Raw genomic sequence first — 26,107 nt, 5'->3', positions numbered from 1 at the left:
AAGACTATATTTGGCCCAAAATTACATAAATTACCTTTCTAATGACACCCCACACGACCCTGTACGGCTCGTGTAACTGGAGAAAGTTTTGTAGGAAAAGTGCTAATTTTCGGTTTTTGATCACCTCCCACTAGCCACGCAAAGGTCGAAGAATTTTTTTGAAATCGGTTTTGGCTTCTATGGTCGAATACCTCTCTAGTCACATATGAGAAAGTCCACTTCAAAATGCGTCCGATTTCGGTAGGTCGTTTTTCAAAAGTATCCCTCTGAAACTATAAAAGTATAAATTTGAAAGAAGTAAGTGTAAGTAAGGCTTAAACCTTGAATTGTTTGTAATAAGGACGCATGTCTGAGACAATGCTAAGGGTGATTTACATTTTAAATAAAATAGTTCTACTTGAGACTCTCGAGCCGAGAGCCGGCTTGGAACTACAAAAATATGTGTTAAAGTCATTAAAATCGTTATTTTTGCCGCGCAGCGAATTTTTTTTTCTTAATTTTGATTTCCGTCGATGAAATTTGCGAAAAAATAAGGAAAATGAGGATTTTTTAATAAAATAAGGAGGAATAAGGAGGTTTTAGGAGGTTAGTTCCAACCCTTAAGCGCTAAAAGTATCAGATAACGTCATTTGTTAATGCCTTTGTATTAATTTCGTCAAGTAATACTGTGTCTTTGAATTTTTAATGTTTTAGTAACTTTTTCTTAACTTTTTGATCGTAACTTTAAGAAGTCTGAAACTTACGAAAATACGAGAATCGGCACCCAGGCCAGGGTACTTACCTGTGAAAAGAACCACGTTTTCGACTACATATTATGACAGTCCCAGAAAATCACGTTTTTGGTAAATTTGGTAAAATTGGTAAATTCTCAAACGTTTTTTACCGTTTGCCCAATCGCAATACAAGGTCGAAACTTTAAGCACAGTCAAAATTGGATCCACCTGTATCAACCGAAAACACGCACAACTTAAATTCTCGAGTTAAAATTTATTCGTTAATTCAAAAGTCTTTTACTATTACAAAAATATCACAATTTTCCTTACACGTGCTAGGTACCTTACAAACAATTTATTTAAAAAAATAAAAATAAAAAAATTTGACTTATCTGCTCAAAAGTAAATTTTTTTTTTATTCTTTTTAGTTTCATTTCACAATCACATTTCTTTTGTGTCGAAATAACGGTTTTTTTTGTACAAAAAATAGAATTTCAGGTTAAAAAGATCTGAACGAATAAAATGTCGACTGAATAACGGATAAACTAGTTGGTGTGGTAGCTCAATAATGGTAAAAGTGACGAGCCTATGGGGGAAGGGAAGTAGATAACATAAAAACACTCCAGTTAAAAGTACACAAATTTAAGTACACCCTTTCGACGTTCAAGTATTGAGAAGGACTGTCTATCGTAAAATAGATATTTATGCCATCGAGTGATAAATGCTATTTGAGGCACTGTAGATGTGTAATTGTTCAGTTTGATATAGGAGACTTTAGGATACGCACTATAGCCTTGATTATAGAGCTTATTAAGCTTACTAGTTACCTGTCGTGTGCAAATATCATATGCTCTGCGTCACACGACTTCACACTTCATAATTTAAACTTTTTGTGACGTTCCGTTGACGAGTTACGAAAGATTTTATCAAAAGGCTAAATGAATTGAGCAATCGATTACAATTTTGGTTAAAACTTACTTCTCTCTTCCCTCTCCGCGTTCAACGAAGCCCTAATGAAAAGCGAACAGCAGCACCAACAACGGAACGGACAGAACGCACAACAGATACATAATCGTGCGCGGTTCACACTCCGATGTCACCAGAAACTCTTCGTTCCACAAACTCTCGTTATTTTTCAGTGGCAATTCAAAGACGACCTTTTGTTTCGAAAAGAAATTCAACGGCAACGAACACTGGTCCGTCGAATTGTTACATTTATACACGGCATCCGATACATCGTACATGGTCTTTTGCAAGTTGAAATGGACACGAATGTAATTCTCTTGCACCTCGTTTTCACTGTTAAACACGAAAAAGTAGTAACCGTTCTGTGGCACCGTATATGTGACCGTGTTTGCAGCACTTGCTTCGGTGAATTGTTTGTCCTTGGAGTTGTTTGTGCACATTTTGTGTGGACTGAGTGGTAAACTTAATATGAGACCGGCACAATTAAGTAGCGCCTCTTCGCTCGACGAAAATGATGACCAAAATTCGGAATTGGATCGGTCGTTCATTGTTGTTTCGTTTAAAACGTGATGGTGGTCAGCTATTCCATCGGGCTGGTATCCCTATCAAATTGAAGAAAAACAAATTGGAATTTCGTGCTACTAATCACATATAATCGGGAATTACCTCTTCAATTGCCAGGTTTTCGTTTTCTTCTTCCTCTTCATTTAGTTCTTTATGCTTCATAGCCGTCCTCAACACGAACTCTCTCTTCTGACGAAGTAAATTTTCCTCAACACTTAAGGTCTCATTAAGTACAACGTCAGGTGGTGGTGAAGGAGGTGTGGATGGGTCTTCGTGAATAATTGTACTTAGTGGTGTCGTAGTTTGTGGTTCATCAAGGTCGTCATGCAGAGTGACTTGTTTTTTCAAAAGATTGAACACGCGTTCACCTTTCGCGCCCATAGATTTCAGTTTCTTCAAAATGTTATCCAGTTCTTCGGCCGACGTCATGTTGACAATGTCGCCTTCGAATTGAAGATTTTCAGCCTCATTGGCGCCCACACTTGGATCACGTTTCTTGTGGATATGATCTTTGGCCGCCTCCAGAGCTAGTTTAGCCAGCAAAGCTTCGTTGGCCATTGCTTTCAGCTTTGCTTTCGATTTCAAATTCGGTTTCATGCGACCATTCTTTAATGCCAGCTGACTCAGTAGCTCTTTCATTTGCTGCATATAAACGGAAACGGATGGACGTTAGGAATATTTCAGATGAAAATTGTCTTATCAAACGACAAAAGCAACAAATTCTGAAGTTGTGCAATTTTACGCAATCAGTTGCTTCCGTCCTTTTCCCACAGTGCTACTAACCTTAGCATTGACATTCGCAGAGTTATCATCATTATCCGGAGAGAATGTGTAACTATGAGCATTGTCTCTCAACCGGGCATCGTGGAAAACCACTTCTGGGCGATGCTTTGTCAGTAGTTCCACTCTATTAGCTGGATTGTCGTCGGAATCCTACGACAGGAAAATATCAAAATTTTAACTTCCTTTTCCGCTCAGAATAAATTGATTTCCATACACTCATCTCATTGGACGTTATTATGCCGTTCTGTTCGGCTGCTATTTCCATCAGTTCGTCAAGCTCTTCCGATGAATCGTCCCCGATATAAGCACATTCGTGTAGATGTCGATGCCCTCTGATAAGAATTAACGATGCACCGGGCCATCTTAAAAGTTATAAAACAAAAATTTGAAAAAAATCTACTTTCGTAAAATGTATTTTTTGGCTAGATTTGACGCTCTTTTCTTAAGTGTTTCAAATATGAAAACATTTGTTGTGAAATCTTATCGTGATAAGTTCAGACAATGATTATGGGTGAGACATATTGTAGTCTATCACTTATTTCGACTGAAACACGCTCACCTCAAAATACTTAGCAACATTCATCCGACTCTCTGTTTTCTAAGTCATACACGTTTCAAATGTTAGTATGTTTTAGAATTTATACCATGACCGTGTTCTGTGTGAAGTACAACTATTGAAATTGAAGAACGTCAACCAAAGACTTGAATTTCTTGTTAACTATTTTGAGGCGAGTGTAATTGTAATCAACGTGAGACATATATAAGTACAAAGCACTTGAGACCATCTGTGATCTGTAGAGTGGAACGAAATTATGTGAATTTTTATGAATGAATGACAATACCCAAAAAATGAGGATGAGAACCAGCTAGTAGTAGGACGAGTGTCAACAGAAAATCCTTGGAAACTAAAGGTCTAGATAGAGCTTGAATTGAAACACAATTCAGTCTTTCTGAGCGAAACCACCATGCTAGTTCTGAGTTCATCCGATGCCGCATAAAACCAATAAAACCAAACCACAATTACGAAGACACGGCAAACAAAACCCAAAACAATTACAACAGTTCTGAGAAGCAGTCAGTCAAGGATATACTACACTTTTACACTTAGAAAACTTAGAAGATCGAAAAGAAAATTTCTTGATTTTGAATCTAAGTTCCTTACTAAATTATCGTCTCAGGATTACCAAATAGTTTGTATCGCCTGAAACCAAGTTTTTTTCTCTGAAGGCTGTTTGTCCATTCCTAATTGAAGTACTTGCACCAATGAATAATGTAAATTAAATTTTTAGCATTTACTGTCAGACCCTAAGGCTAAAACTCAGTGTAATTTGATTAGTACTACTCCTACAACTACTCAATATATCCTCGAACAGTATTTCGTACTTTGTGGTCCTTCGTTTTTTACGAAGACTTTTATTTTCTCTTCAAAGTTTCTAAATCGTAACATAACTTGAATAACTACTTTAACGACTGTTATTCACCTGTTATCGACGACAAACAACAAAAAAGACGACTCTGACTATGTGCTCTAGCTCTTATATAGGAAATGTTAAATGAAATGAAGTAAAAGATTCCACCTAAATCTATTGAAACTTGTTCAAAAGAAGTAATAGATCCGATAATGTGTGAAAAGTTAAATGAGAGGACAACTAAAGCAAAAATGCAAATCTCGATTACGTTTTAGATTGCCTTCTATTCGCTCTAGTTGAAAACTTTCTTCGCTTTCAACCACCGGCCGATATTCGCAATATCCAAATGAAAGGAGATTTTCCTGAGACAATCGTATCTCGTTGATTATTTATGCTCTCGTTTATCTCATTTTACCACGATCGAAAATTAAATCTATTAACTCACAATTATAAAAATGTAGAAAAAGGCACACAGATAAGGTGGCCAATTTGTCATAATTTGACAACATTGTACGAACCGTAAATTCATTTAGCTTTCAATACTCGATTAACACTTTTCCATTTTATTAATTTGTGATAAAAAATATCAGAACACTCCAGACAAGTAGTGATGACGTAAATAATAATAAAAAACGATTCGGAGCAAAGGAACTATAATTGGCAATATTAGTTCCCTGTTGCGGAAGTCGTTTTGTAACTGGCACGAATTTGTTTCATGGTGATTGAGTGATGGGTGTGAACCACTTTATTTCAGAAATTCATAAGATATATGGAGAGAAAGCACCCAGCATAGTAATAGAATAGAATATTGACTATGTGAAAAAGAGTAGTTGTTACTCTAAACGCATGAATTCGAAACAGTGTAAAAACTACATGAGCATGGTACACTGTTGTGACTCTGCCTTCCATTTTTATGTTACTCTGATCAAGACTGTTAACTTTGGGGAGGTAAAGCAAATATCAATTTTATCAGATACGCGGGAACACTCTGTTCCCGGTGATTTTACATTATTTTCACCACATCATCACGACGAGATATTTCACTGGAGATGAATTACTTGTATGATGAACCCACTAATTATCGTCAAGTGTGGTGCGTCAAACGAGTCTGTATATCCGCGTGACCTTCCCAAAGCTTACAGCCTTGGTTGTGCTTGGATAGACACAGTTTTATCAGCCAATCTTCACTAGGAAACTACGTCCTCAAATGAAAAGATCAAAAATCAGGTTTATCGGTTTTACTTACCGAGCGCATGTAGAAACTGTTACAGTTGACCCTTTCAGAAGATAAAATCCCCAATATTCCTTCATATCGTCACTGAGAAGCAAGTGGCGGGTCATCGATACCGGCGTACGAGTTTTGGTGACGTGCGGAGAGTCTGCCATTAAGAATGCGTTGAACGTAGTATTAGCTCTTACTATTTGCCGCTGAAATTATGTTGGGCATCGTTAAAGCGGAAACCATTATCGCATCAGGAAAAGTTGCATTGTTAACATACCTGACACCATGTCGTTGACACCCGACTATCGATTAGCCGCATATCAGACATACCAACTGGATATACCTGGTAATCGTATACTCGATGTCTGCGTTTATCGAATGTGTTAAGAAATCGAATGCATTAATTGGGACTCAATTACAACAATTTTTTGTTGATAAACTTCAAAAACACTTTGGTTTATCTGATTTAGTTATACACACAATACGTACTTGAGATATAGGGGAATTGCAATAAATAGAAGCGGTATCGTGACACCGAGCAAAAACAGTCGAATTGCTCTTTTCGGTCCACGAAAGGTTTTCGGCTTTTCCCAGTCTCGTTGAAATCTGTATACGGGGCCCTTCAGCGGCTCCTCCAATGACATATGAGTATCCATGTTTACATTGGAATAGAAATTGATTGGTCGGCTTGGTGTTTTGAGGATTTACCAGTTGTAATCTGTTTAAGACGGATGCTTCGTTAAAAGAGAAATCTCGTCGATGTTTATTGAATAAATACGGGAGAGAGAACCATTTTATTCACATACATCTGGCATATCAATATAGTTTAGCAAGAAGCAGATCAAACATCAGCAGCAATTATTCATAAGGAATATCATCATTCATAGACTTCTCATTGATTTAAATCAAGCATACCACTCTAATGGAGTGACTCCATCGACTGGTATGTGTTATTCGTTAATAAAGTTTAAAGTCCAGCACATTCACCTCAAAATAGGTAGCAAGAAATTCATGGCTTTGGTTGTTTTTCGTAAATTCCAACATGTTGCACACATACACTCTGTACACATTACACCAGTTGTGCCACTCTACCCGTACGCGAGTAAATCCGAGTACAAAGGGGATCATACTAACATATGAAACGAGTAGGGAAACAGAGAGTCGAATGAATATTGCTTAGTATTTTCAGGTGAATTTTCAGGGATGACTAAGAGAGAAAAAAAAACTCCTGAGGACAATGAATGAAATATTGTGAACTATTCAACAATGAAAACTCTATCGGCTAGTTACAATCAAATCTGCTCAAGCATGTGTACGAAACCAATGAATAGAGTAGAGTTAAAGTATATGCATAGCAACAGAGAACGTGGGAAGAAAACAAGGACCAACGTAGCATATGGCTGGATATCGTAATGATTTTGGTGGACATATTATGTAATTTTGCGGTTATAAAACTTGCATATTTAACAGAGTGTCGCATTACTACATTAGTACTGTTGAATGAATTGCCGAATGTAGAATTCGTTGAATTGCTGCTGATGTAATTACCCGCCGTGACATTGAATCATTACCATTAATACAAAACAAATATTAATGATTAATTAACACGTAAAAGATGACTTTCTTTTCGTAGACCCACAATAAACCCACAATCATCTAGTTTTATGAGTGGAAAATGGATTGAAATTAGCAAAGTCCTAACTGTGTTATCTAATCTTTGTCAATTAATACCTCTAATGGTCGTGCACACGCCAACATTTTTTTTTGTTGCGAAAATAAATATTTAAAACTATTGTAGTGAGCTGATATAAATAATTAGTTAAGAGATAAGTAAAGAAAGATAAAACTTTAATTATGTGCACCTATTACACTCAATAAAATAATTTTTTTTAATCTACGAAAGGACGTTGTTGCAATGTCTAGCTGTTACTTATCATCATCATGTTTTACGAGAACTACAAAGGTTGTTACTCGTGTCGAATTTAATGCGAAACAGAAGTCAAAACCTCTCAAGTTTTCAAGATGGTTTTTTCTCGGGAAATTCATCTAATTTTACTAAAAACACATCTCATTAAATCGCAATACAGCTACTCAATGAGAATGGATTCTTACAATCACTTGAATCTTCTGGGGCATGAACATGTCGTATTTTTATGACCAAATATTACTCACTAGGGAGCTGCAACTTCTTGAGAGTTTTATCTCCTCAAGGGTTTTATCTGCTCGAGAGTTTTATTTTATCTCCTTCAGAGAAATACAATACAACGGTAAATCAAAAATGTCAAGATATTAATATAACCGCTGCTTTCTCGTACCACGTATCCATTCCATTGTAATGTAATGTCTCCGCATAGCACTGTTCTTAGCATTAACACTCGTATGTGGGAAGTCAAAAAGTCGCAAAATTTTCATCGATGTACACGAGTTTTAACTCACACCAATGAAGAATACTGACTTAGCGAAACAAATGCAAAGCCCATCCCACCCATCCTGATACCATTAGCCTCCAAACATTTTTAACTTAATGCTGGGAGCAATGTTATGGTTCCCGATATCATCGTTTCGTCAGGTTTTAAGTCCGTCCACTTATAATCTTTGTCGTATCGATATGATCGTTCTGACATCAAAACTAGAGTCAAAGTATGACCTATCGTCCGAGTGATACCTTAAACTTTTTTGAAACAAGGCATCAGAACAGTCGGAGCGTTTGCTGCGACTGAGCCCCGTACAACCCGTAAACCTAATTTGCCCGAAACCATTATACGTCCGTAGCCCTAATAAGCCCGTAACCCTTATTCGTCCGTTATCAAAATGCTTCCGTAATCTTATTGCGTACTTGACATTATTGCATATTTTTGCAAATTAACTGTAAGTGTTCATCTTTAAAATTGCGCTTAGCGCAATTACAAAAGCCCGTACGAAGTACTTCTCACGTATAAAACAAAAGTTTAGGATGTAATTTTAGGAGTCCGAATTTACAACTTTTTTTTACTAATTTTCTTTCGGTATTGAATTATCTGTCAAACGAAACAAAAAGTAGCAAAGTTTGATGAAACATTCTCGATTTATGAGCAAAAACCACATAGGGCCAAAAAGCGGCCTTAGTCGAAGGGCACAAATTTGAAACTTTTTTCACCACGTTCTCTTTGTATTCAATTACCTTCCATAAAAAACTAAATCTAGCAAAATCGGATGAGATTTACTCGATTTATGTGCAAAAAAACACTTAGGGCCGAGTAGCGGCCTTAATCCAAGGGCCCAAATTTAAAACTTTTTTTGCCATCATTCTATTCGGCATTCAATTATCTATCAAATGAAACGAAAACTAGCAAAATCGGATGAGATTTACTCGATTTATGTGCAAAAAACACTTAGGGCTAAGTAGCGGCCTTAGTCCAAGGGCCCAAATTTGAAACTTTTTTCGACACGTTCTTTTCGGTATTCAATTATCTCTCAAATGAAAGAAATACTAGCAAAATCGGATGAGATTTACTCGATTTATGTGCAAAAAACTCTTAGGGCCGAGTTGCGGTCTTAGTCCAAGGGCCCAAATTTGAAACTTTTTTTTTCCACCATTCAATTCGGCATTCAATTATCTCTCAAATGAAAGAAATACTAGCAAAATCGGATGAAATTTACTCGATTTATGTGCTAAAAACACTTAGGACCGAGTAACGACCTTTGAGCCATCCCAACAAGCCCACGTCGCATCTTACCTAAAAACAATATTCAGCAACTTTGTTCTACTCGTCAATACCTTTAATTTGAAATATCACAAGCAGGTATTGCGTGCGTATTTCGGTAGATAACGTCGAAAGACTGAAAAACACCTATAGGGCCCTAGCTCTGGAAGGGCCGACCCTACCATGCCCATTTTCGAACTTGACCTTACTTTTGTCGATACCAATCGGGAAAAAAAAGAATTTTGAAAAAAGGTTGTGATTTACTCAAGCTAGAGGGGTCACGGACGGACGGACGGACGGACGGACGGACGGACATTTTTTTTATTGCGGATTTGCTATCTATGAACGAACATAACCAAATGCTTTGCCCTTACTGTCTGCTTCCAATTCGACATGTTACAACGGCATATTAATCTTATAAGCCCCCAGTACTTCGTACGGGGCTAAAAAGGAGCAGCTAATTCCCGAGGGGGATGTATTTTCTGGAAGCTTTTTAGCCTTAGTAAAACTTTGTACAAGAAATTATGTCATTATGGTTGCGGAAACCTCATTGTGAGGAATTCTTTTGAATTTCGACTGACCGAAATCGGCGCTATTTTTTCCGGGACTTTTTTATATATGCCTAGTTAGGCCTTGGTGCCTAGGCCCCAAAACCAGTCTCAGATATTTTTAGCCCCGTACGAAGTACTGGGGGCTTATAAGATTAATATGCCGTTTGTAACACGTCGAATTGGAAGCAGACAGTAAGGGCAAAGCTTTTGGTTATGTTCATAGATGACGAATCCGCAATAAAAAAAAATGTCCGTCCGTCCGTCCGTCCGTCCGTCCGTCCGTCCGTCCGTCCGTCCGTGCGTCCGTCCGTCCGTCCGTGACCCCTCTAGCTTGAGCAAATCACAACCTTTTTTCAAAATTCTTTTTTTCCCCGATTGGTATCGACAAAAGTAAGGTCAAGTTCGAAAATGGGCATGGTAGGGTCGGCCCTTCCAGAGCTAGGGCCCTATAGGTGTTTTTCAGTCTTTCGACGATATCTACCGAAATACGCACGTAATAGCTGCTTGTGATATATCAAATGAAAGGTATTGACGAGTAGAACAAAGTTGCTGAACATTGTTTTTGTGTAGGATGCAACGCGAGCTTGTTGGGAGGGCTCAAAGGTCGTTACTCGGCCCTAAGTGTTTTTTCCACATAAATCGAGTAAATCTCATCCGATTTTGCCAGATTTAGTTTTTTATGGAAGGTAATTGAATACCGAAAAGAACGTGGCGAAAAAAGTTTCAAATTTGGGCCCTTGGACTAAGGCCGCTACTCGGCCCTAAGTGTTTTTTGCACATAAATCGAGTAAATCTCATCCGATTTTGCTAGATTTTGTTTTATTTGAGAGATAATTGAATACCGAATAGAATGATGGCAAAAAATGTTTCAAATTTGGGCCCTTGGACTAAGGCCGCTACTCGGCCCTAAGTGTTTTTTGCACATAAATCGAGTAAATCTCATCCGATTTTGCTAGATTTTGTTTCATTTGAGAGATAGTTGAATGCCGAATAGAATGATGGCAAAAAAAGTTTCAAATTTGGGCCCTTGGACTAAGGCCGCTACTCGGCCCTAAGTGTTTTTTGCACATAAATCGAGTAAATCTCATCCGATTTTGCTAGATTTAGTTTTTTATGGAAGGTAATTGAATACCGAAAAGAACGTGGCGAAAAAAGTTTAAAATTTGGGCCCTTGGACTAAGGCCGCTACTCGGCCCTAAGTGTTTTTTGCACATAAATCGAGTAAATCTCATCCGATTTTGCTAGATTTAGTTTTTTATGGAAGGTAATTGAATACCGAAAAGAACGTGGCGAAAAATTTTTCAAATTTGGGCCCTTGGACTAAGGCCGCTACTCGGCCCTAAGTGTTTTTTGCACATAAATCGAGTAAATCTCATCCGATTTTGCTAGTTTTTGTTTCATTTGAGAGATAATTGAATGCCGAATAGAATGATGGCAAAAAAAGTTTCAAATTTGCGCCCTTGGACTAAGGCCGCTACTCGGCCCTAAGTGCTTTTTGCACATAAATCGAGTAAATCTCAACCGATTTTGCTAGTTTTTGTTTTATTTGAGAGGTAATTGAATACCCAATGGAAAGTTGGCAAAAAAATTTGGGTTTATAAAATAATGTCGTAAATTGTTGGTTTTATTTGAGAGGTACTTCGTACGGGCTTTCGTAATTGCGCTATGCGCAATTTTAAAAATGAACACTTTCAGTAAATTTGACCATTCCCAACTTGACTTGCATTTTGGTAACAGACGCATTAGAGGGTTGTAGACGTATTAGGGTTCCGGGCGTATTACGGCTACGGACGTATTATGGTTACGGACGAAATAGGATTACGGATCGTACGGGGCTAAGTCGCAGCAAACGCTCCGACTGTTCTGATGCCTTGTTGATCTTCCATACCTGGCTGGTTGTAAGTGGCCAAAAGTCGAAAAATGAGGTTTCGTAGTTCGGATTTCATTTCAGTAAGGTGGCGAGGACACGGGCGTGTATGGGTTCGTTGGAAAGCTGAGGTCAAGTACTCCTGGGGCAAATATTAACTTCATAAAATTTGCTGATAATCGGCCGAAAATATGACTTCTGGAAAATTTCTCAGAATCGATGGAACCTCCGTGAACTTTGATGAGAGCTGTGACCTCACTAATGCAATTATTTGATTAAATTATTACTTATTATGAATGTGGAGGACCTCAGCTTTACACCGATATCCATATTTAGTAGTTTGGTACGTGACTACGTAACAGATGAAAACAGTGTGTTTCACTCCGCCAAACTAGTAAATATGCGTATCGCTGTAAAGCTGAGGCCTTCCACATTCATAATAAGTAATAATTTAATCAAATAATTGCATTAGTGAGGTCACAGCTCTCATCAAAGTTCACGGAGGTTCCATCGATTCTGAGAAATTTTCCAGAAGTCATATTTTCGTCCGATAATCATCAAATTTTATGAAGTTAATATTTGCCCCAGGAGTACTTGACCTCAGCTTTCCAACGAACCCATACACGCCCGTGTCCTCGCCACCTTACGGAAATGAAATCCGAACTACGAAACCTCATTTTTCGACTTTTGGCCACTTACAACCAGCCAGGTATGGAAGATCAAAAATGTCTGAGACTGGTTTTGGGGCCTAGGCACCAAGGCCTAACTAGACATATATAAAAAAGTCCCGGAAAAAATAGCGCCGATTTCGGTCAGTCGAAATTCAAAAGAATCCCTCTGTACAAATTGAAGAAAACATTCAATAGAGAGATAAAAGGGCTATAATCTGCTATACTCTAATACTCTTCAATTTGGACAAATGAGGTCTGCAAGAAGGAAATTTAATTTTGTCTGGTGATATTCTGGTCACAAACAACAACATCAAAATGAAATTTCCAACTTTTTGCCCTCGGTAAACAAATAACTATTTACCTTTTTTGCGCCCCTGAATCTCGGCTAAGAGAAAATTACGTTTTGTTGACGACTACTCAAATGATATTTTTAGTGAGAAACGGGCATCAATTTCTTTGCGGTTGGGGAGATAACTTTTCTCACTCGAAGTGTCACTTTGTTTATGTATTCAAAAATGGTATGGCGAATTGGTGTTTTTTGTTTCGTGGAGAAAAACAGAAAATCACACTTCGCACAATATGAAAAACGTTGTGTTCACCTCTGGGAGAAATAGAAAATTCCAACTCGAGCGAAACATCGTTCTTATTGGAATGTCCTATCATCTCACAAGCAACAAAGTACAGCAGCTAATGATCTTATGTCTCCTTATGTATAGAAAAGTGAATGATAAAACTAATGAAGTAATAGATTTTCTATCAATCTTTTGACGATACTTAAATAATAGTACATTACTATGCAAGGGAAGTAAAGTGATATCTCGTATCCAGATGAGTAAAAGTAACCGAGGGCTTTAGCCCGAGGTACATTTACTCATCGTGATACGAGATATCACTTTATTTTCCGTGTGTAGTACGACGTTTTACTATGCGAGTGATGTAAAGGCCTATGCCTATGCATGTAATAGCCTTATTACATGGACCAGCATAGTAAAAGAAGTAACAGATTCATTTGTTGATATGTTTGCTGTCTATGAAAGACTTCCTTCAAATGCTTGAGGAATTAAGTTAATTGAAATTTATATTGTGGTTGTTAAAATGGTGAGATTGCTTGAAAAATTACAAATGAGGTCTGCACGACTCCAAATCTACTTTTCGGTATAGTTTCTTCTACAAAATTGTACGAAAGAGCAACAACTTCCAGAAAATCCATTCTCCTCTGGAATTAGCTGCAAATTTTTTGATATTGTACTGCTAGCAGAGCTGTGACAGGGGTCAATAAAGATAGTCCGCGAATTATGTTGCTGATAGTCTTACAATTCCAACTCCCAGCGAAGCATACAAGTCATTGGCAAAATAATATTTGATAATTTCAGATACAGTCACAGCACTGCTCCTAGCACGAACAATGAATTGACAACTTGTCAATAACAAGTGTCAAATTTGGAGGCTTTAGTGGTAAGAGCTTCCCCTTATGTTAGTTTGTATTGTATGTTTTAACTCATTCAACAAATACAGGTCATCGATCTTTATGCAGTGCCTACTGTGATTTTCTATGTTCTTGCTAGAAGCAGTGCTGCAGATGTCTGTGAAATTTAGATAGGAATTTGCTTGAGCTGTCTTTCAGCTAGTCCGCTCATACAATTAAAACTGCTTACACTTGTTTTGAATGGGTTTATACACGGACGTGGGTGGTAGTGGTAAACCGGTATAGATGTCGCAATTTTGTTTATATGAGCGAACCAGCTGAGAATTAGCTGAAGCAAATTTCTATTTAAATTTTACTGACGTCCACTGTAATGAAATGCTGGTATATATGTCAGCGGGAGGCAAAGACACAGTTTCGCAAGGAGTTGGAACTTATTCTAGCTACAGTGACAAGATGCGCTTTTGGTTAAAAGATCGCGACCCCTATTTTAGGACAATTTCAAGCGCAAATAACAATTAAGCTAAAATATTGATTGACTCACTTTATATTAGTGATATATTTCGAGAGTGGCCGAAGGCTACTTCATTTCACTTATGCCTATCGAAAATAGTTTTATAATAAATAAACCGTAAGAAAACAGCTTTATCGGTTGAATAAATATTATTGGTCTTACACATTTGTAAGACTTGACCTAAAATAGTTGCACATTGCCAAGCTACACCATAACATTTTACGATAATTTTAGTTTTGTTGATTTTGTTTTTGCGATATGACAAATAAATAAATGTTTTCGAAGAAGACGCAGAAAAAAAACCACAAATACGTTCAAATTGTTGATTTTGTGAATGACTCGGTGCATTCAATATTGCGCCGTAGATGAAAGTGCACACACTATGGATGAACGAACCTGACTTCGATTTGCTTTCAATCTCAGGTGTTTGATTCGTGCTCGAGAATCGTAAATCAGGACTATTTTGTACTGTTTTGTGTGAAATGGTTTTTTTTACAATGTTTTACATTAGTGTGACACAATGTCAAGTTTCAGTGGCCTATTTGCCTATTTACATCATACCACTCATCCTTAAAGTGTTTTGGTTGAACTAAAATCAGGTCCAATTGATTGGTTTTTTGGAACAGCGGCTGTCGTTAAGACGAGGTTTAAAGTCAAACTTATTAAAAGCTAACCGAATCTATTACTTCTTTTGTTCTTGGTACACTCAAAAGGTTGAAACAAAATCTTTTACTTATTTTGTTAAAACAAAAAATTTGCTTTAAGCACCGAATTAGGCGGAACTGAAAGCTTATTTTCGTCGTCATACTTGTTAACAGATGAAAAGGCGCTAGACAGTGAGGAAATATGAAGAATGTCTAGTCTGTTGTGTTCAAAAGTGCAACGTAAATCTGTGTAGAGTAAAATGAGCCGCAAAAACTGCAGTTAAACTGTTATTTTGGTTGGATGTGGAAGTGGAACATGCATTGGTATAGTTGCAACATACTGACGTACCATTTATAACAAATCATTTTATAACTTTTGAAGGTCAATCAGAATATTCATCCATTTAAGACCCAATTCAAAATTTCTGGTCAAGTGGACTGTCGAGTCGTACGAATTGTCAACATATCTGTGTGTTATGTAATTTACCGAATTTTGTCGTACGCCTACGGCTTTATTGCTTGATTTTTATGGTCTTCAATCGGACGTTGAAAAACTGTTATTTTTTCCTAAAAAGAATAAAAAATAATGAACCCACCCACGTCATGAACAGATCGTTACTATCATCATTATAAAAGTTGTTCTTATCTCGTATTCTGTGTGTATGTACCGTATGTACTTAATTGTATACATAAGACGAACGCCGATGATTACAAATACAAGAACTAAGAAAAGTCTTTACAATCCAGCAATATCTAGTTTACAATCATCAATTTCTGTCGATTGATTAGAGCTAATAAACGGAACATTGAACAACATCCATAAACTTCACAGAAAATGTCGACGTTTTCCTTCGATTTTTCGTTCGACATTCGGCTATTCATGGTGATGGACCCAGAAAATACTCAAGGCTCTTCACCGAACAGCATCAGTAATAATACATTTAAAGCGTCGTATTGGTTGTAACTTGTTCCAGTTTCTTATCTTATTTGAGATGAGTGTATATGGACTGTGTGGAGTCGTAATTCAACTCGTAAAAATTGCAGAAAGTCGTATTAATTTATATGGCCTTAAGCTCAGCAAGCGTATCGTGGTATCTAGAGCAAATTTTTTGCTTCTGTTCTTCAAAGTATTGACTAGAGATCCCAACATATGTCACTACGTAAGCAAAAAATTACAGTGTAGATCAGAGATATCAGAGCCACCTGGAATCTTCATGAATCACACTCCCATAATCCCACCCTATCGCCGAAGCCACTAAAAGAATCGCTTGGAATAGTCATAAAAAAGGTTATTGGCGGTATTCATCGACATTGTCATTGTCAATGTAAAATAGCACCAGCCCATTCCGATACAAGGCTGAATATCTGTGAGTTTTGCAAAATTCGGTTTTTCCAAATCATGTTGAGTTCTTAAAGTGCGAAAAGATGGTCCCTTCTCAATTTTTATTGGTTCTTCCACTAGAACCGGATATTCCGTTATGTTCAGTTTCTGGTTAAAGGCTAGAGGTACGAAATTTGAATAAGAAAATGTAAGAAAACATCCCGAAGCATATGTGGGAAGCACCAACATTTTATGTTACATGTAGCCGAACTATCGTATGTTTGTCCAGAAATGCAACGATATTTTATGTGGTTGTTCAATGTTCATGATAAGTCCTAATGACCATTTTGATTTTAAGATTCATATTCAACAGGTCTAAACTTCTCATGAACGAATTCGTCATCATGTTATGTAAATTATAAGCAGAGGCTACAGAATTGTTACCACAAATAAATTGTTAATGTAAGAGTTGGAAGAAATTAATTGTTTAATGGTTAAGAAGTTCTCAACTGACCAGTACTCGATGCAGTGTCAGCACCGGCATCCTCGACTACGGTGTCATAGTAATATATAAACAGTGCCCGCATTCACTAAAGCACAAAAGATTGCGAAAAAATGGAAGAACTGAATTAATACGAGAATGTATTTGAAAATGGATTAACTTCGTATTCCTATCAAAATCCAGATCTTCCTCCCATTTGGTATTCACAATGTGAGATATATTCCACACACAAAAATCGCACAGGTCTGGTGTATTCGTCTGGTTTTAATTCGCATTGTAGTGCTAAATTTATATCAAATTGTTTGCAGTAACATATGGTCGGGATGAACGATTGGTCGATCCAAACAAAAGCGAACATTTTTCAGCTGTTTATTTAGAAGAGGTCTTTGTAACTTCAATTCAGCAGAACAATTTTGCTGAACAAGGAAATTTGTAAAAAAAAATATTTTCGGTTTTCACACAATCTTATACGTACAACCGTCCCAGTATTTACTATCAACAATTTAAATTGCCTACATTGTAAGTATTAATAGAATTTACAATTATAAAGTTATAGCGACATACATATGGATTAGGGTGTGCAAGAAAAAATCTGAAATTTCGGCAGGAAGCGCTGCTCCATGTTAATCAACACATAGAAGATTATTCTACACCGACGAACAACTAAAAGTATTCGCCTAGTCGGTTGGCCTGTAGAGGCGCCACATTTTTATAGTACTTCATTATTACTGGACTATTTTTTTTGTCAAACAACTTCGCATTGATTTATTCCCATGAAATGTCACAGCAATGAAGTTGGTTCACATGAAAATAAGCGCAGTGACAGTAGTAATTTTATGACAGAATGTACTAAAATATGTGACAACTCTCTTACATTTCTTCTTAGTTTCTAAACATCATTTTCCTATACCGCCGCGCCATAACGAAAGAAATAGAGAGAAATAACAGAAATAATAGTTATTTGTTCAACGAGGGAAGAAAAGTTGGATATTGCTTCTAGATGGTGCTGTTTGTGGTTAGAGTGTAGCTAGTGGAGAAAATAGAACTTTCCTCATTCGAACTGTCACTTTGATAATGTTTTCGAAAATGGTATGGCGAATTGATGTTTTTTGTTTCGTTGAGAAACATCAATCTTGTTGAAATTTCATATTTTCTTCCATCGATAAACAAGTAACTATTTCACAACGGAAAAAAAGAAGGAAATTTTTGACATTCTGGTCTCAAACAACAACATCGAAATGAAATTTCCAACTTTTTGCCCTCGGTAAACAAATAACTATTTCATGTGTGAAGTGTGGTTTACCGTTTTTGCTCCCTTGAATCGGCTAAGAGAAAATTACGTTTTAGTGAGAAAAGTGCATCAATTTCTTTGCGTTTGGGGAGATAACTTTTCTCACTCGAAGTGTCACTTTGTTTATGTATTCAAAAATAGTATGGCGAATTGGTGTTTTTTGTTTCGTGGAGAAAAACAGAAAATCACACCACGCACAATATGAAAAACGTTGTGTTCACCTCTGGGAGAAATAGAAAATTCAAACTCGAGCGAAACATCGTTCTTATTGGAATGTCCTATCATCTCACAAGCAACAAAGTACACCAGCTAATGATCTTACGTCTCCTTATGTATAGAAAAGTGAATGATGAAACTAATGAAGTAATAGATTTTCAATTTTCTATCAATCTTTTGACGATACTTAAATAAAAGAAGTAACAGATTCATTTGTTGATATGTTTGCTGTCTGTGAAAGACTTCTTTTAGAGTCTTTGAAAGAAGTGGAGTGACCAACCACCATAGGTGACACCCTACACAACATTGAATGAAAAATACTCACAATATTTATTAAACAATAATTTATCAAGTGAGACACACATTCGGAAATTTGTGTGTATTTTTCGAGTAAATCTTATCGATCGTTCGTCTGAGACATAATATTACCAAAAAGTTATAACCTGATCACAGTGTAAATGCCGATAGACAATAAAAATTTTTCTTCCAAAACTGATGTAAACATTCAAATGTGTGTTCATCCAAGGCAGATAAATGTTTGAATTTTATTTGAACTTGTCGTATCACATCGTGTTTATGTTAAATATACAAATTTGTAATGTGAAACTATGTAGAATTGTGTGGGAGTCATTACGACTAATATAAATAAAATAAATTAAAAAATTCTTCATACAAACAAAATCCCGCAGCATGAACAAAAGGAATTTTATTGGATGAAAATTGATAAAAGAAAACAACTCACTTATACTTCGGTAGACTATGGTTTCGTGTATTTTTCTCTTTCTTCTCCGAATTCAATTTCTAGTTTTATTTTTGGTTATCATTAATTCGCTAAATTAAAATAGACTCACTAGTTACAATGGTCGGAACAAGTTCTAAATCTCTCCGAATATTTATTTAAAGATTCCACACAAGTGAATTTTCTTTGATATAAAAGCGAATAGAACAAAAAGACGTTATTAAACAAAGCCACAATTAAGACAATGCAAAAAGAGATTACTTTTCTCTTCTCAGATTTTTTCTTTCTTTCTTTTTTTAGCCTTTTTAGCACTTACACTTTGATTTTCTGTTTTTAATTGATGAATTTCACACGCACACTCTACGATATTGGACACGTGCATTCACTTCAACACACAACTAGCAACTGATTAACAAATATATGAAATGAATGGTTTTTCAAATTCGAACACCAAGTTCATTTAATAATCTATTTTTCTTTACTGATAGTCTGTCGACTGATGTGTGTATCTAAGGCTATGATGAACTGAAAGAGCTTGTAAGTATTATATACTATAATTATCATTTTGTTGATTTGTTTTTTTCATTTTCTTCAATTTATTTTCATATCTAACACCAATGCACTTATGAAAACCATTTCACACAATGATAGAACACATAAATTGTTTGGCGATAAGACTGATTATATATACAGTGTCTACGAGAGTAGTAGTTAGTAGTTCCGCTACATATATAGTACTAATTTCGAATCGAATGTCTATCGACACTGAACGCGCCGATTCCTAATGAATTTTTATTATTATTTATCTCATTTCAGGAATTTGTATGGCGCAGTTTAATATGTAACTTGTCGTCTTTTCAATATTAATTAAGTGCCTTTTACTACATGCTGTGATCGTTGTGTTGAAGAGTCTAGAAATTTCATTAGTTTAAAAGGGAATGTTCCTTCATATGCTCCAATACATTCACGGCTTTTGTGGTAACAAATGAAGTTATACGTACAAAACAATAAAGTGTGCAAACCTGATACTATCACTCATGCGTCGCACTCGTGTATGTATCTGCCTTCTTTGTATTGTAACCTACTATTAATATGTAACGTGTCCTCTTGATTAGTTCCTGCACTCTTCATTCTTGTTAATAAGATGTTACGATCTGCGCGCCGTGAGTGCATATAGTCGGAATACAACTGTATGAAAACTTATATTTAAATGATCACTGGATGATATGAGAACAGTTGCTAGAATCTCGATCTATCGAGTCTAACGACATAGCGAGTACTACCGCTTACGATTGTTTTGACTGAGCTAGTGTTATGACTGAGCTAGTGTTTTGACTTAGCGAGTGTTATGACTAAACGAGTGTTTTGACTTAGCGAAGTTATGACTGAGCAAGTGTTATTACTGAGGAAAAACATCGGAAAATGTTTTGGTAACATTCCAACAAAATTGGCGTAAAATTAAGCGAGACTTCTATTTCATTCATATGTTGGACGTATGTTTTACATCTAATCACATCTTGCTCACTTAAGGACGTACGAAATTCAAAAGAGATGCAAACGATGCAAAGTACGTATATCATCAATGAACATAGTCCGCCAACACTGGAAGACACGTCTAAAAAGTGAACGAACGATCTAATTAACCGATCATATGTTTAGTAGATTATCACGGCTGTGATAAGTAATCAAATTAGTCTGTAGGCTCAGCAAATTACTCTTGACAATGATTGTTATTTGTAACTACATTTGAATGCGTAAGTCTGATTTTTCATTTAATGCCACAAACTACTTAATTTGTAAAAGTTGTTGTAACGTTTTAGTCACGAAGATGACTTAGTTGAGTCGAGTGCAAGGCGAACAATAAAACAAACAATCCGTGTAGTCCAACAATTGTTTTCAAGTTTTTTGGTTGAAAGTAAGCGATGCAAGAACTGGCTGCCCCTAACATCTTTTTTGTACTTGCCCCTAACAGTTGCTTAAGTTATGATTTAGCTTGAAAGTAGGGACCTCATGAGAGATAAACCTACTTGAGAATTTAGTTCCTCTGAAGTAACGGATCTATAGAGAGATTTTCCCTTTGCCTTTTAAATAAGTGATTTCCACAATATTTTTCTCTGGAATAAACGATTCAAAAATGGAGTCATTCCATGAGACATCAAAGGTGTATTATTTTGAGATAGACCTTTACCACACGTCCCTAATGCTTATTACTACTTGTCAATCAATATTGTTGCTTCTGTCGAGAAAAAATTATCAATCGTTGACTTCAACTCTTAATCTTATCGTAAAATTTTTTATCGTTGCAGTTCTCATCCTCCCACTATTCTCGCCTTGTATACCTTTTAAACCTACCATTTTTACTATCAGTATCAGACGGCCATCGCAGAGTGTTGTTCATCGAAAAATCGGACAGCAATACATTCGGAACTATAAGACAAAGTTTCACAACCGTTTCGATTGTTGAATTAGAATAATTTAACGAAAATGCAGAGAATAACCATTTCGGTAGTTGTACTTGCAGCGTTGGTGTATTATGTAACTTTCGCGCCTCCAAACAAATATTTGATTGACATTAATCCAGTAGCTTACAGGTCAGTATCATTGATTACGAATGAATGAGAGATAAGACCCCATGTGTCAGGCCCGGACTGGCTGCACTGGGAAATACTGTGAGTTTTCCCGAGTGGCCTTCTACATAAAAAAATTGAGTTTTTGGACATTTTTCAAATTTTATTGTTCTTCTTAATTGCCTGAAGGGCCTTTTGGTAGCCAGTGCGGGCCTGCTCTTTGCTATGTATACGATGGATAGAGAAGAAGAGATTACTTTTAATTGCTTGTTAAATTGAAGAACAAAGTTCAAGGTAGCAGTGATGGACTAGAGTGTGGTAGATAAATGTTTGTAGTACACTAGTGGCATTGGTAGTGTATCGTGAATGAGAACTAGAATAACTATCGGTCCTCACGTACGATATACTTGGTTGCGCTCAAGTCAAGTCAACCTTGACATCAGTGTCTAACAAAAAAGACGATCTTCTAATTGCCATAGCCTTCCGACACAATTCTGATGGATCTAACTAACTTTTTCAGTGCCAAACCTGTTAATATTTTCGATGGTCCCATTAAACCAAATAACATTCTTTCGAAAGCTGAACACCTGCTAGTCAATGACATTCATGGTCCCGAGTCACTCGTCTATAAAAATGGTGAGATCTTCAACAAAGAAAAGTTTTAATAGAAGGACTCGTGTTGCTCATTTCTTCCATTATTTTGCCATATCGCAGGTCATCTCTACGCCACAACTTTTGGCGGAATGGTGGTTCGTATTGAGGGCTCAAGAATTGTTCCAATAGCAAAAATTGGTGATGGCAAATGCGATGTTCCATCGAAATTGAGCGAATGCGGAAGACCACTGGGCCTAAGATTTAACTCAAGGGAAACGCTTTATGTGGTAGACGCGTACCATGGTCTGTATTCGATTGATTCAATCGACACGTTGGATCGTAAAGTTACTCAGTTGTTGCCCCTTTCTGCGACTCGAAATCTCAAAGGAGGGGAATCCAAGTTTTTTGACGATATTACTGTTGAAGAGGGTGCTGGAAAGAATGGAGGCGACGTCATTTACATCACTGATGTTGGCACGAAATGGGACTTGTCGGCGTTTATAAACATCATCATTGAGCAAGAAAACAGTGGACGATTGTTGCGATTCGATACTGACACAAAACAAGTGACGGTGGTTGATGCTGGCTTTGTTTTTCCGAATGGAGTACAAATTACGGATGATGAGAATTCGGTATTAGTGTGTGAACTGGGTAAACAGCGAATTCTACGGATTTTTATCAATGGTCCAAAATCTGGTAAAACTGAAATTTTTGCCAATCTTCCTGGCGAGTGCGATAACATCAGGAGAAGTGCAAATGCTAAGACGGAAACTTATTGGGTTGCATTACCGACAGTGAAAGACTCGTCGAATCTTACGATGTTTGACCGAGTTATGGAGAGTCCACTTATTCGAAGATTTTTATGCCGATTCTTTAACTTATCGGAAATAATCGTTGAAACGATGGGCGAATTGTTTTATTCGGAAAGTTTGAAGTCTGCAGGTCACTTGTTTAAAAACGGTATGCTTGCCTTGCTGTTTCATGGCTCTGCAGTGATTGCTGAATATGACGCTAAGGGGCAAATTTTGGCTGCATATTTCAGTACGACAGACGAAATTGGATATTTGTCGGAAGTTACCGAAGTTTTGGGTGACAATGGAGAACGAATATTGTATCTCGGATCATTTTTGAATAATTTCTTGGGGAAGCTAGTCCTTAAATGATAATTGACCAATCGATGGGAAAATGTTAATAAAGGTTATGATCAAGGCATTTTCGGTGTTCCTCTTTTTTCAGTGCATGAGCATAAGCCAGGTGCGATAAATAAGTTAAACAGTTTTGATAGTCCAAATACTTCAAACCGTCATTTGATCATGATGTCGCCATTCTTACGCCCTAAAGAAAACCCAAGGTGACCGTGGAATAAAATGGGATCTTCCTTTCGGGTAAGATAGAGAACAACGTGCCAGATTATAGATTCGCCCCTAAACCACTTACAATGGAAGTGTGACGCAAGTCATCTTATTCATTTACAAAAGAGTTCTAAAACCACGAAATATCTTGAATTAATGGGAATTTTTGGGACAGATTTTGTGGCAGTGACTACCCCCATTTTTGTGTAACGACACTACAAATGACGCTTAGCTCAAATGACAGATGCATTTACATTGCCTGATCACATAAACCACAGTACGTTCGTTGTATCAAAATTTTTGTTTTGCCCCTTCGGGTCGGGCTATAACGTCATAATGTCTCCACTTGTTAAAATAAAAATTCCGACCATGGATGTAATGTACTATTATTACATGTAATGCATGAGTTCCAGATGTGTACAGTAATTAATAAACAAATTCACAAATCTAAGGTAAATATAATGAGTAGGTAATGCCATTTATAACCGAATCGAATCGATACAAACGCCATCTCATCCCTTCGTTGAAAGCAAAAAATGGAATAGAAAGTCGGGCCATCTGTTGTGAGATAGCGAAAATATTTTTGTGAAATACAAGTAAATCGTAGAATCGTAGTAAAAAGAGATGCCATCGGCATCGAACTTATGTGCTAGGCCGCGCGTCTGAATGTCATTACCTCTTCACTATATTTACCTTGCAAAAATCCACATTGAAATCAAATTGAATGTACGCTGCCAATGCACTCCAATAACACAAGGTTATAGACTGTTGGGGAGGCGACCTCCCCAAAGTTTACAGTCTTGCAGTAACAGGGGCACATGAACAGATTTTTTATCCCCGTACGAAGTACGAAGGGGGCTTATAGGATTACGGTGCCGTGTGTAATTGATGGAATTCGAAGCAGGCGGTAAGGGCAAAGTGTTTGCCTGTGTTCATAGATGACGAATCAGCAATAAAAATTTTGTCTGTCCGTCTGTCCGTCTGTCACGTCGATATCTTGAGTAAATCAAATCCTATTTCAAAATTTTTTTTTCCCTGAAAGATAGTCAAAATAGTGAGGCTAAGTTCGAAGATGGGCATATTCGGGTCGAACCCTCCCGAGCTGGGGCCCCATAAGTGCTTTAACGTTTTACAAAGATTTCTCTGGCCATTTAAAGGCTACACTTGTAAGTGATACATCAAATGAAAAGTATTTACAATACCTATCGACAAAAAAAAAGTTTATGGAAATTGGATGACCGACTCGTGAGTTAGACCCCTTGGTGTAAACTAGGTACAGGGCGGCAAGCCGTTTTTGATTGTAGTTTGGCCAAATTTGAACGGATTTTAATGAATTTTGCTTTATTAGATAGGTATTGACCGTACCAATGAGGGAAAAAAAAGTTTATGAAATTAGGTTGACCGGAGCATGAGCTAGGTCCCTTGGAGTGAGCTCATATCCGGCTACTCGGCCGTACAGTGAAGGTGGTGTTTTTTATTAATATCTCGAGTAAACTTTGACCGAATTTCATGAATTTTTTTTTGTTTGAAAGGTACTAACGAATTTAAAGCAGTCGTACTACTTTCCACCTCCTAACAAAATGGCCGTCGACCGCCATTTTGGATTTTTGTGAAATCAATATAAATCGGTGAAAATGATACTTACAAAGTCACTGATCAGTGGAAAGTGAGTGGTTACGTGTGTGGGGTGTTTCAAGGATCCCAAATATGGATATCTATATATAAATATATATAGCTATATTGAGCTATATAACGGTATAGATAGTTATTTTGAGCTATATACTGACATATTTATCAGTAAATTGTTTATTTATAGGTAAATATAGGTTAATATAGAACTGAGGAAATTTTAGGTCAATTTGAAATTTGTGTTACGTTTGAAAGGAACATCGTACGGGGCTTCGTAATTGCGCTATGCGCAATTTTTAAGACGTACAAATTTCATAGGAATTTTACTTTACCGACGTTTACGAGCGCAGTAGACTTACGGTAAGAGTAGGGCGACGGACGAACTAGAGTCACGTGCGCAATAGATGTACGGGTTCGTACGGGGCTCAGTCGCAGCAAACGCTCCGACTGTTCTGACGGCTCGTTTAACGGTCATTTGGCTTCTTATTTTGCATGGAACGTCCGTAACGCAATGGCATACCAACTTAAAAATTTGAATTTTATGAGAAAATTCTTATTTAAATTCTGTTCTTGTGCCTGTTCTTGGAATGCGTTGAAGCGGCTTATGCAACGATGCGGATAACACGGCTGTTCAGATATATTGAATGTACTTACCGTCGATTATAAGAGTGAAAACAACCATACCGCAGCACCAATTGAATAAATAAAGACGAACATACATCACTACGAACAATAACATATTGATTATTCGACAAAAATTGAGCTTTTTAATTCAAAACAAGGGCAAAAAACACAAAAATGTGGTGCAGACGTTTTCTTCGTTGAAGGAGCAGTTGAATCAGTTGAATGAATGACATGGATAGTCTGGTTAGTCTGACTTTTGCTG

The 26,107-nt window shown here is 36.9% G+C and overlaps 2 protein-coding genes across 6 annotated transcripts; one reads left to right on the top strand and one right to left on the bottom strand.

The window, feature by feature from the left end:
- Positions 1-1,141: 1,141 nt before the first annotated feature.
- LOC119079274 lies at positions 1,142-26,055 on the bottom strand. Of its 4 annotated transcripts, XM_037187057.1 has the most exons (9): positions 19,083-19,381; positions 17,826-17,829; positions 6,147-6,372; positions 5,935-6,022; positions 5,682-5,863; positions 3,241-3,388; positions 3,027-3,176; positions 2,346-2,885; positions 1,396-2,281 (listed from the first exon to the last, which is right to left on the bottom strand). In XM_037187057.1, the coding sequence occupies exons 3-9, from the start codon at positions 6,311-6,313 to the stop codon at positions 1,724-1,726; spliced, it is 1,833 nt and encodes a 610-aa protein (XP_037042952.1). In that variant the 5' UTR covers positions 6,314-6,372; positions 17,826-17,829; positions 19,083-19,381; the 3' UTR covers positions 1,396-1,723. The 4 variants fall into 4 exon arrangements, with proteins under 4 accessions (XP_037042954.1, XP_037042951.1, XP_037042952.1 ...); XM_037187059.1 differs by lacking the exons at positions 17,826-17,829; positions 19,083-19,381 and adding an exon at positions 25,876-26,055 and having other exon boundaries at positions 1,142-2,281; positions 6,147-6,375; XM_037187056.1 differs by lacking the exons at positions 17,826-17,829; positions 19,083-19,381 and adding an exon at positions 19,396-19,606 and having other exon boundaries at positions 1,142-2,281; positions 6,147-6,375.
- Positions 19,920-23,452, top strand: LOC119079277 (adipocyte plasma membrane-associated protein-like). Of its 2 annotated transcripts, none has more exons than XM_037187062.1 (4): positions 19,920-20,057; positions 21,386-21,670; positions 22,167-22,282; positions 22,361-23,452. In XM_037187062.1, exons 2-4 carry the CDS (start codon positions 21,564-21,566, stop codon positions 23,401-23,403), a joined length of 1,266 nt encoding a protein of 421 aa, XP_037042957.1. In that variant the 5' UTR covers positions 19,920-20,057; positions 21,386-21,563; the 3' UTR covers positions 23,404-23,452. The 2 variants fall into 2 exon arrangements, with proteins under 2 accessions (XP_037042957.1, XP_037042958.1); XM_037187063.1 differs by lacking the exon at positions 19,920-20,057 and adding an exon at positions 20,754-20,833.
- Positions 26,056-26,107: the final 52 nt, after the last annotated feature.

This window comes from Bradysia coprophila, unplaced genomic scaffold (genome assembly GCF_014529535.1).
Source record: "Bradysia coprophila strain Holo2 unplaced genomic scaffold, BU_Bcop_v1 contig_324, whole genome shotgun sequence".
NCBI lineage: Eukaryota > Metazoa > Arthropoda > Insecta > Diptera > Sciaridae > Bradysia > Bradysia coprophila.
Note: the sequence above shows the minus strand (reverse complement) of the source record. Positions and strands in the feature narration are given on the sequence as shown.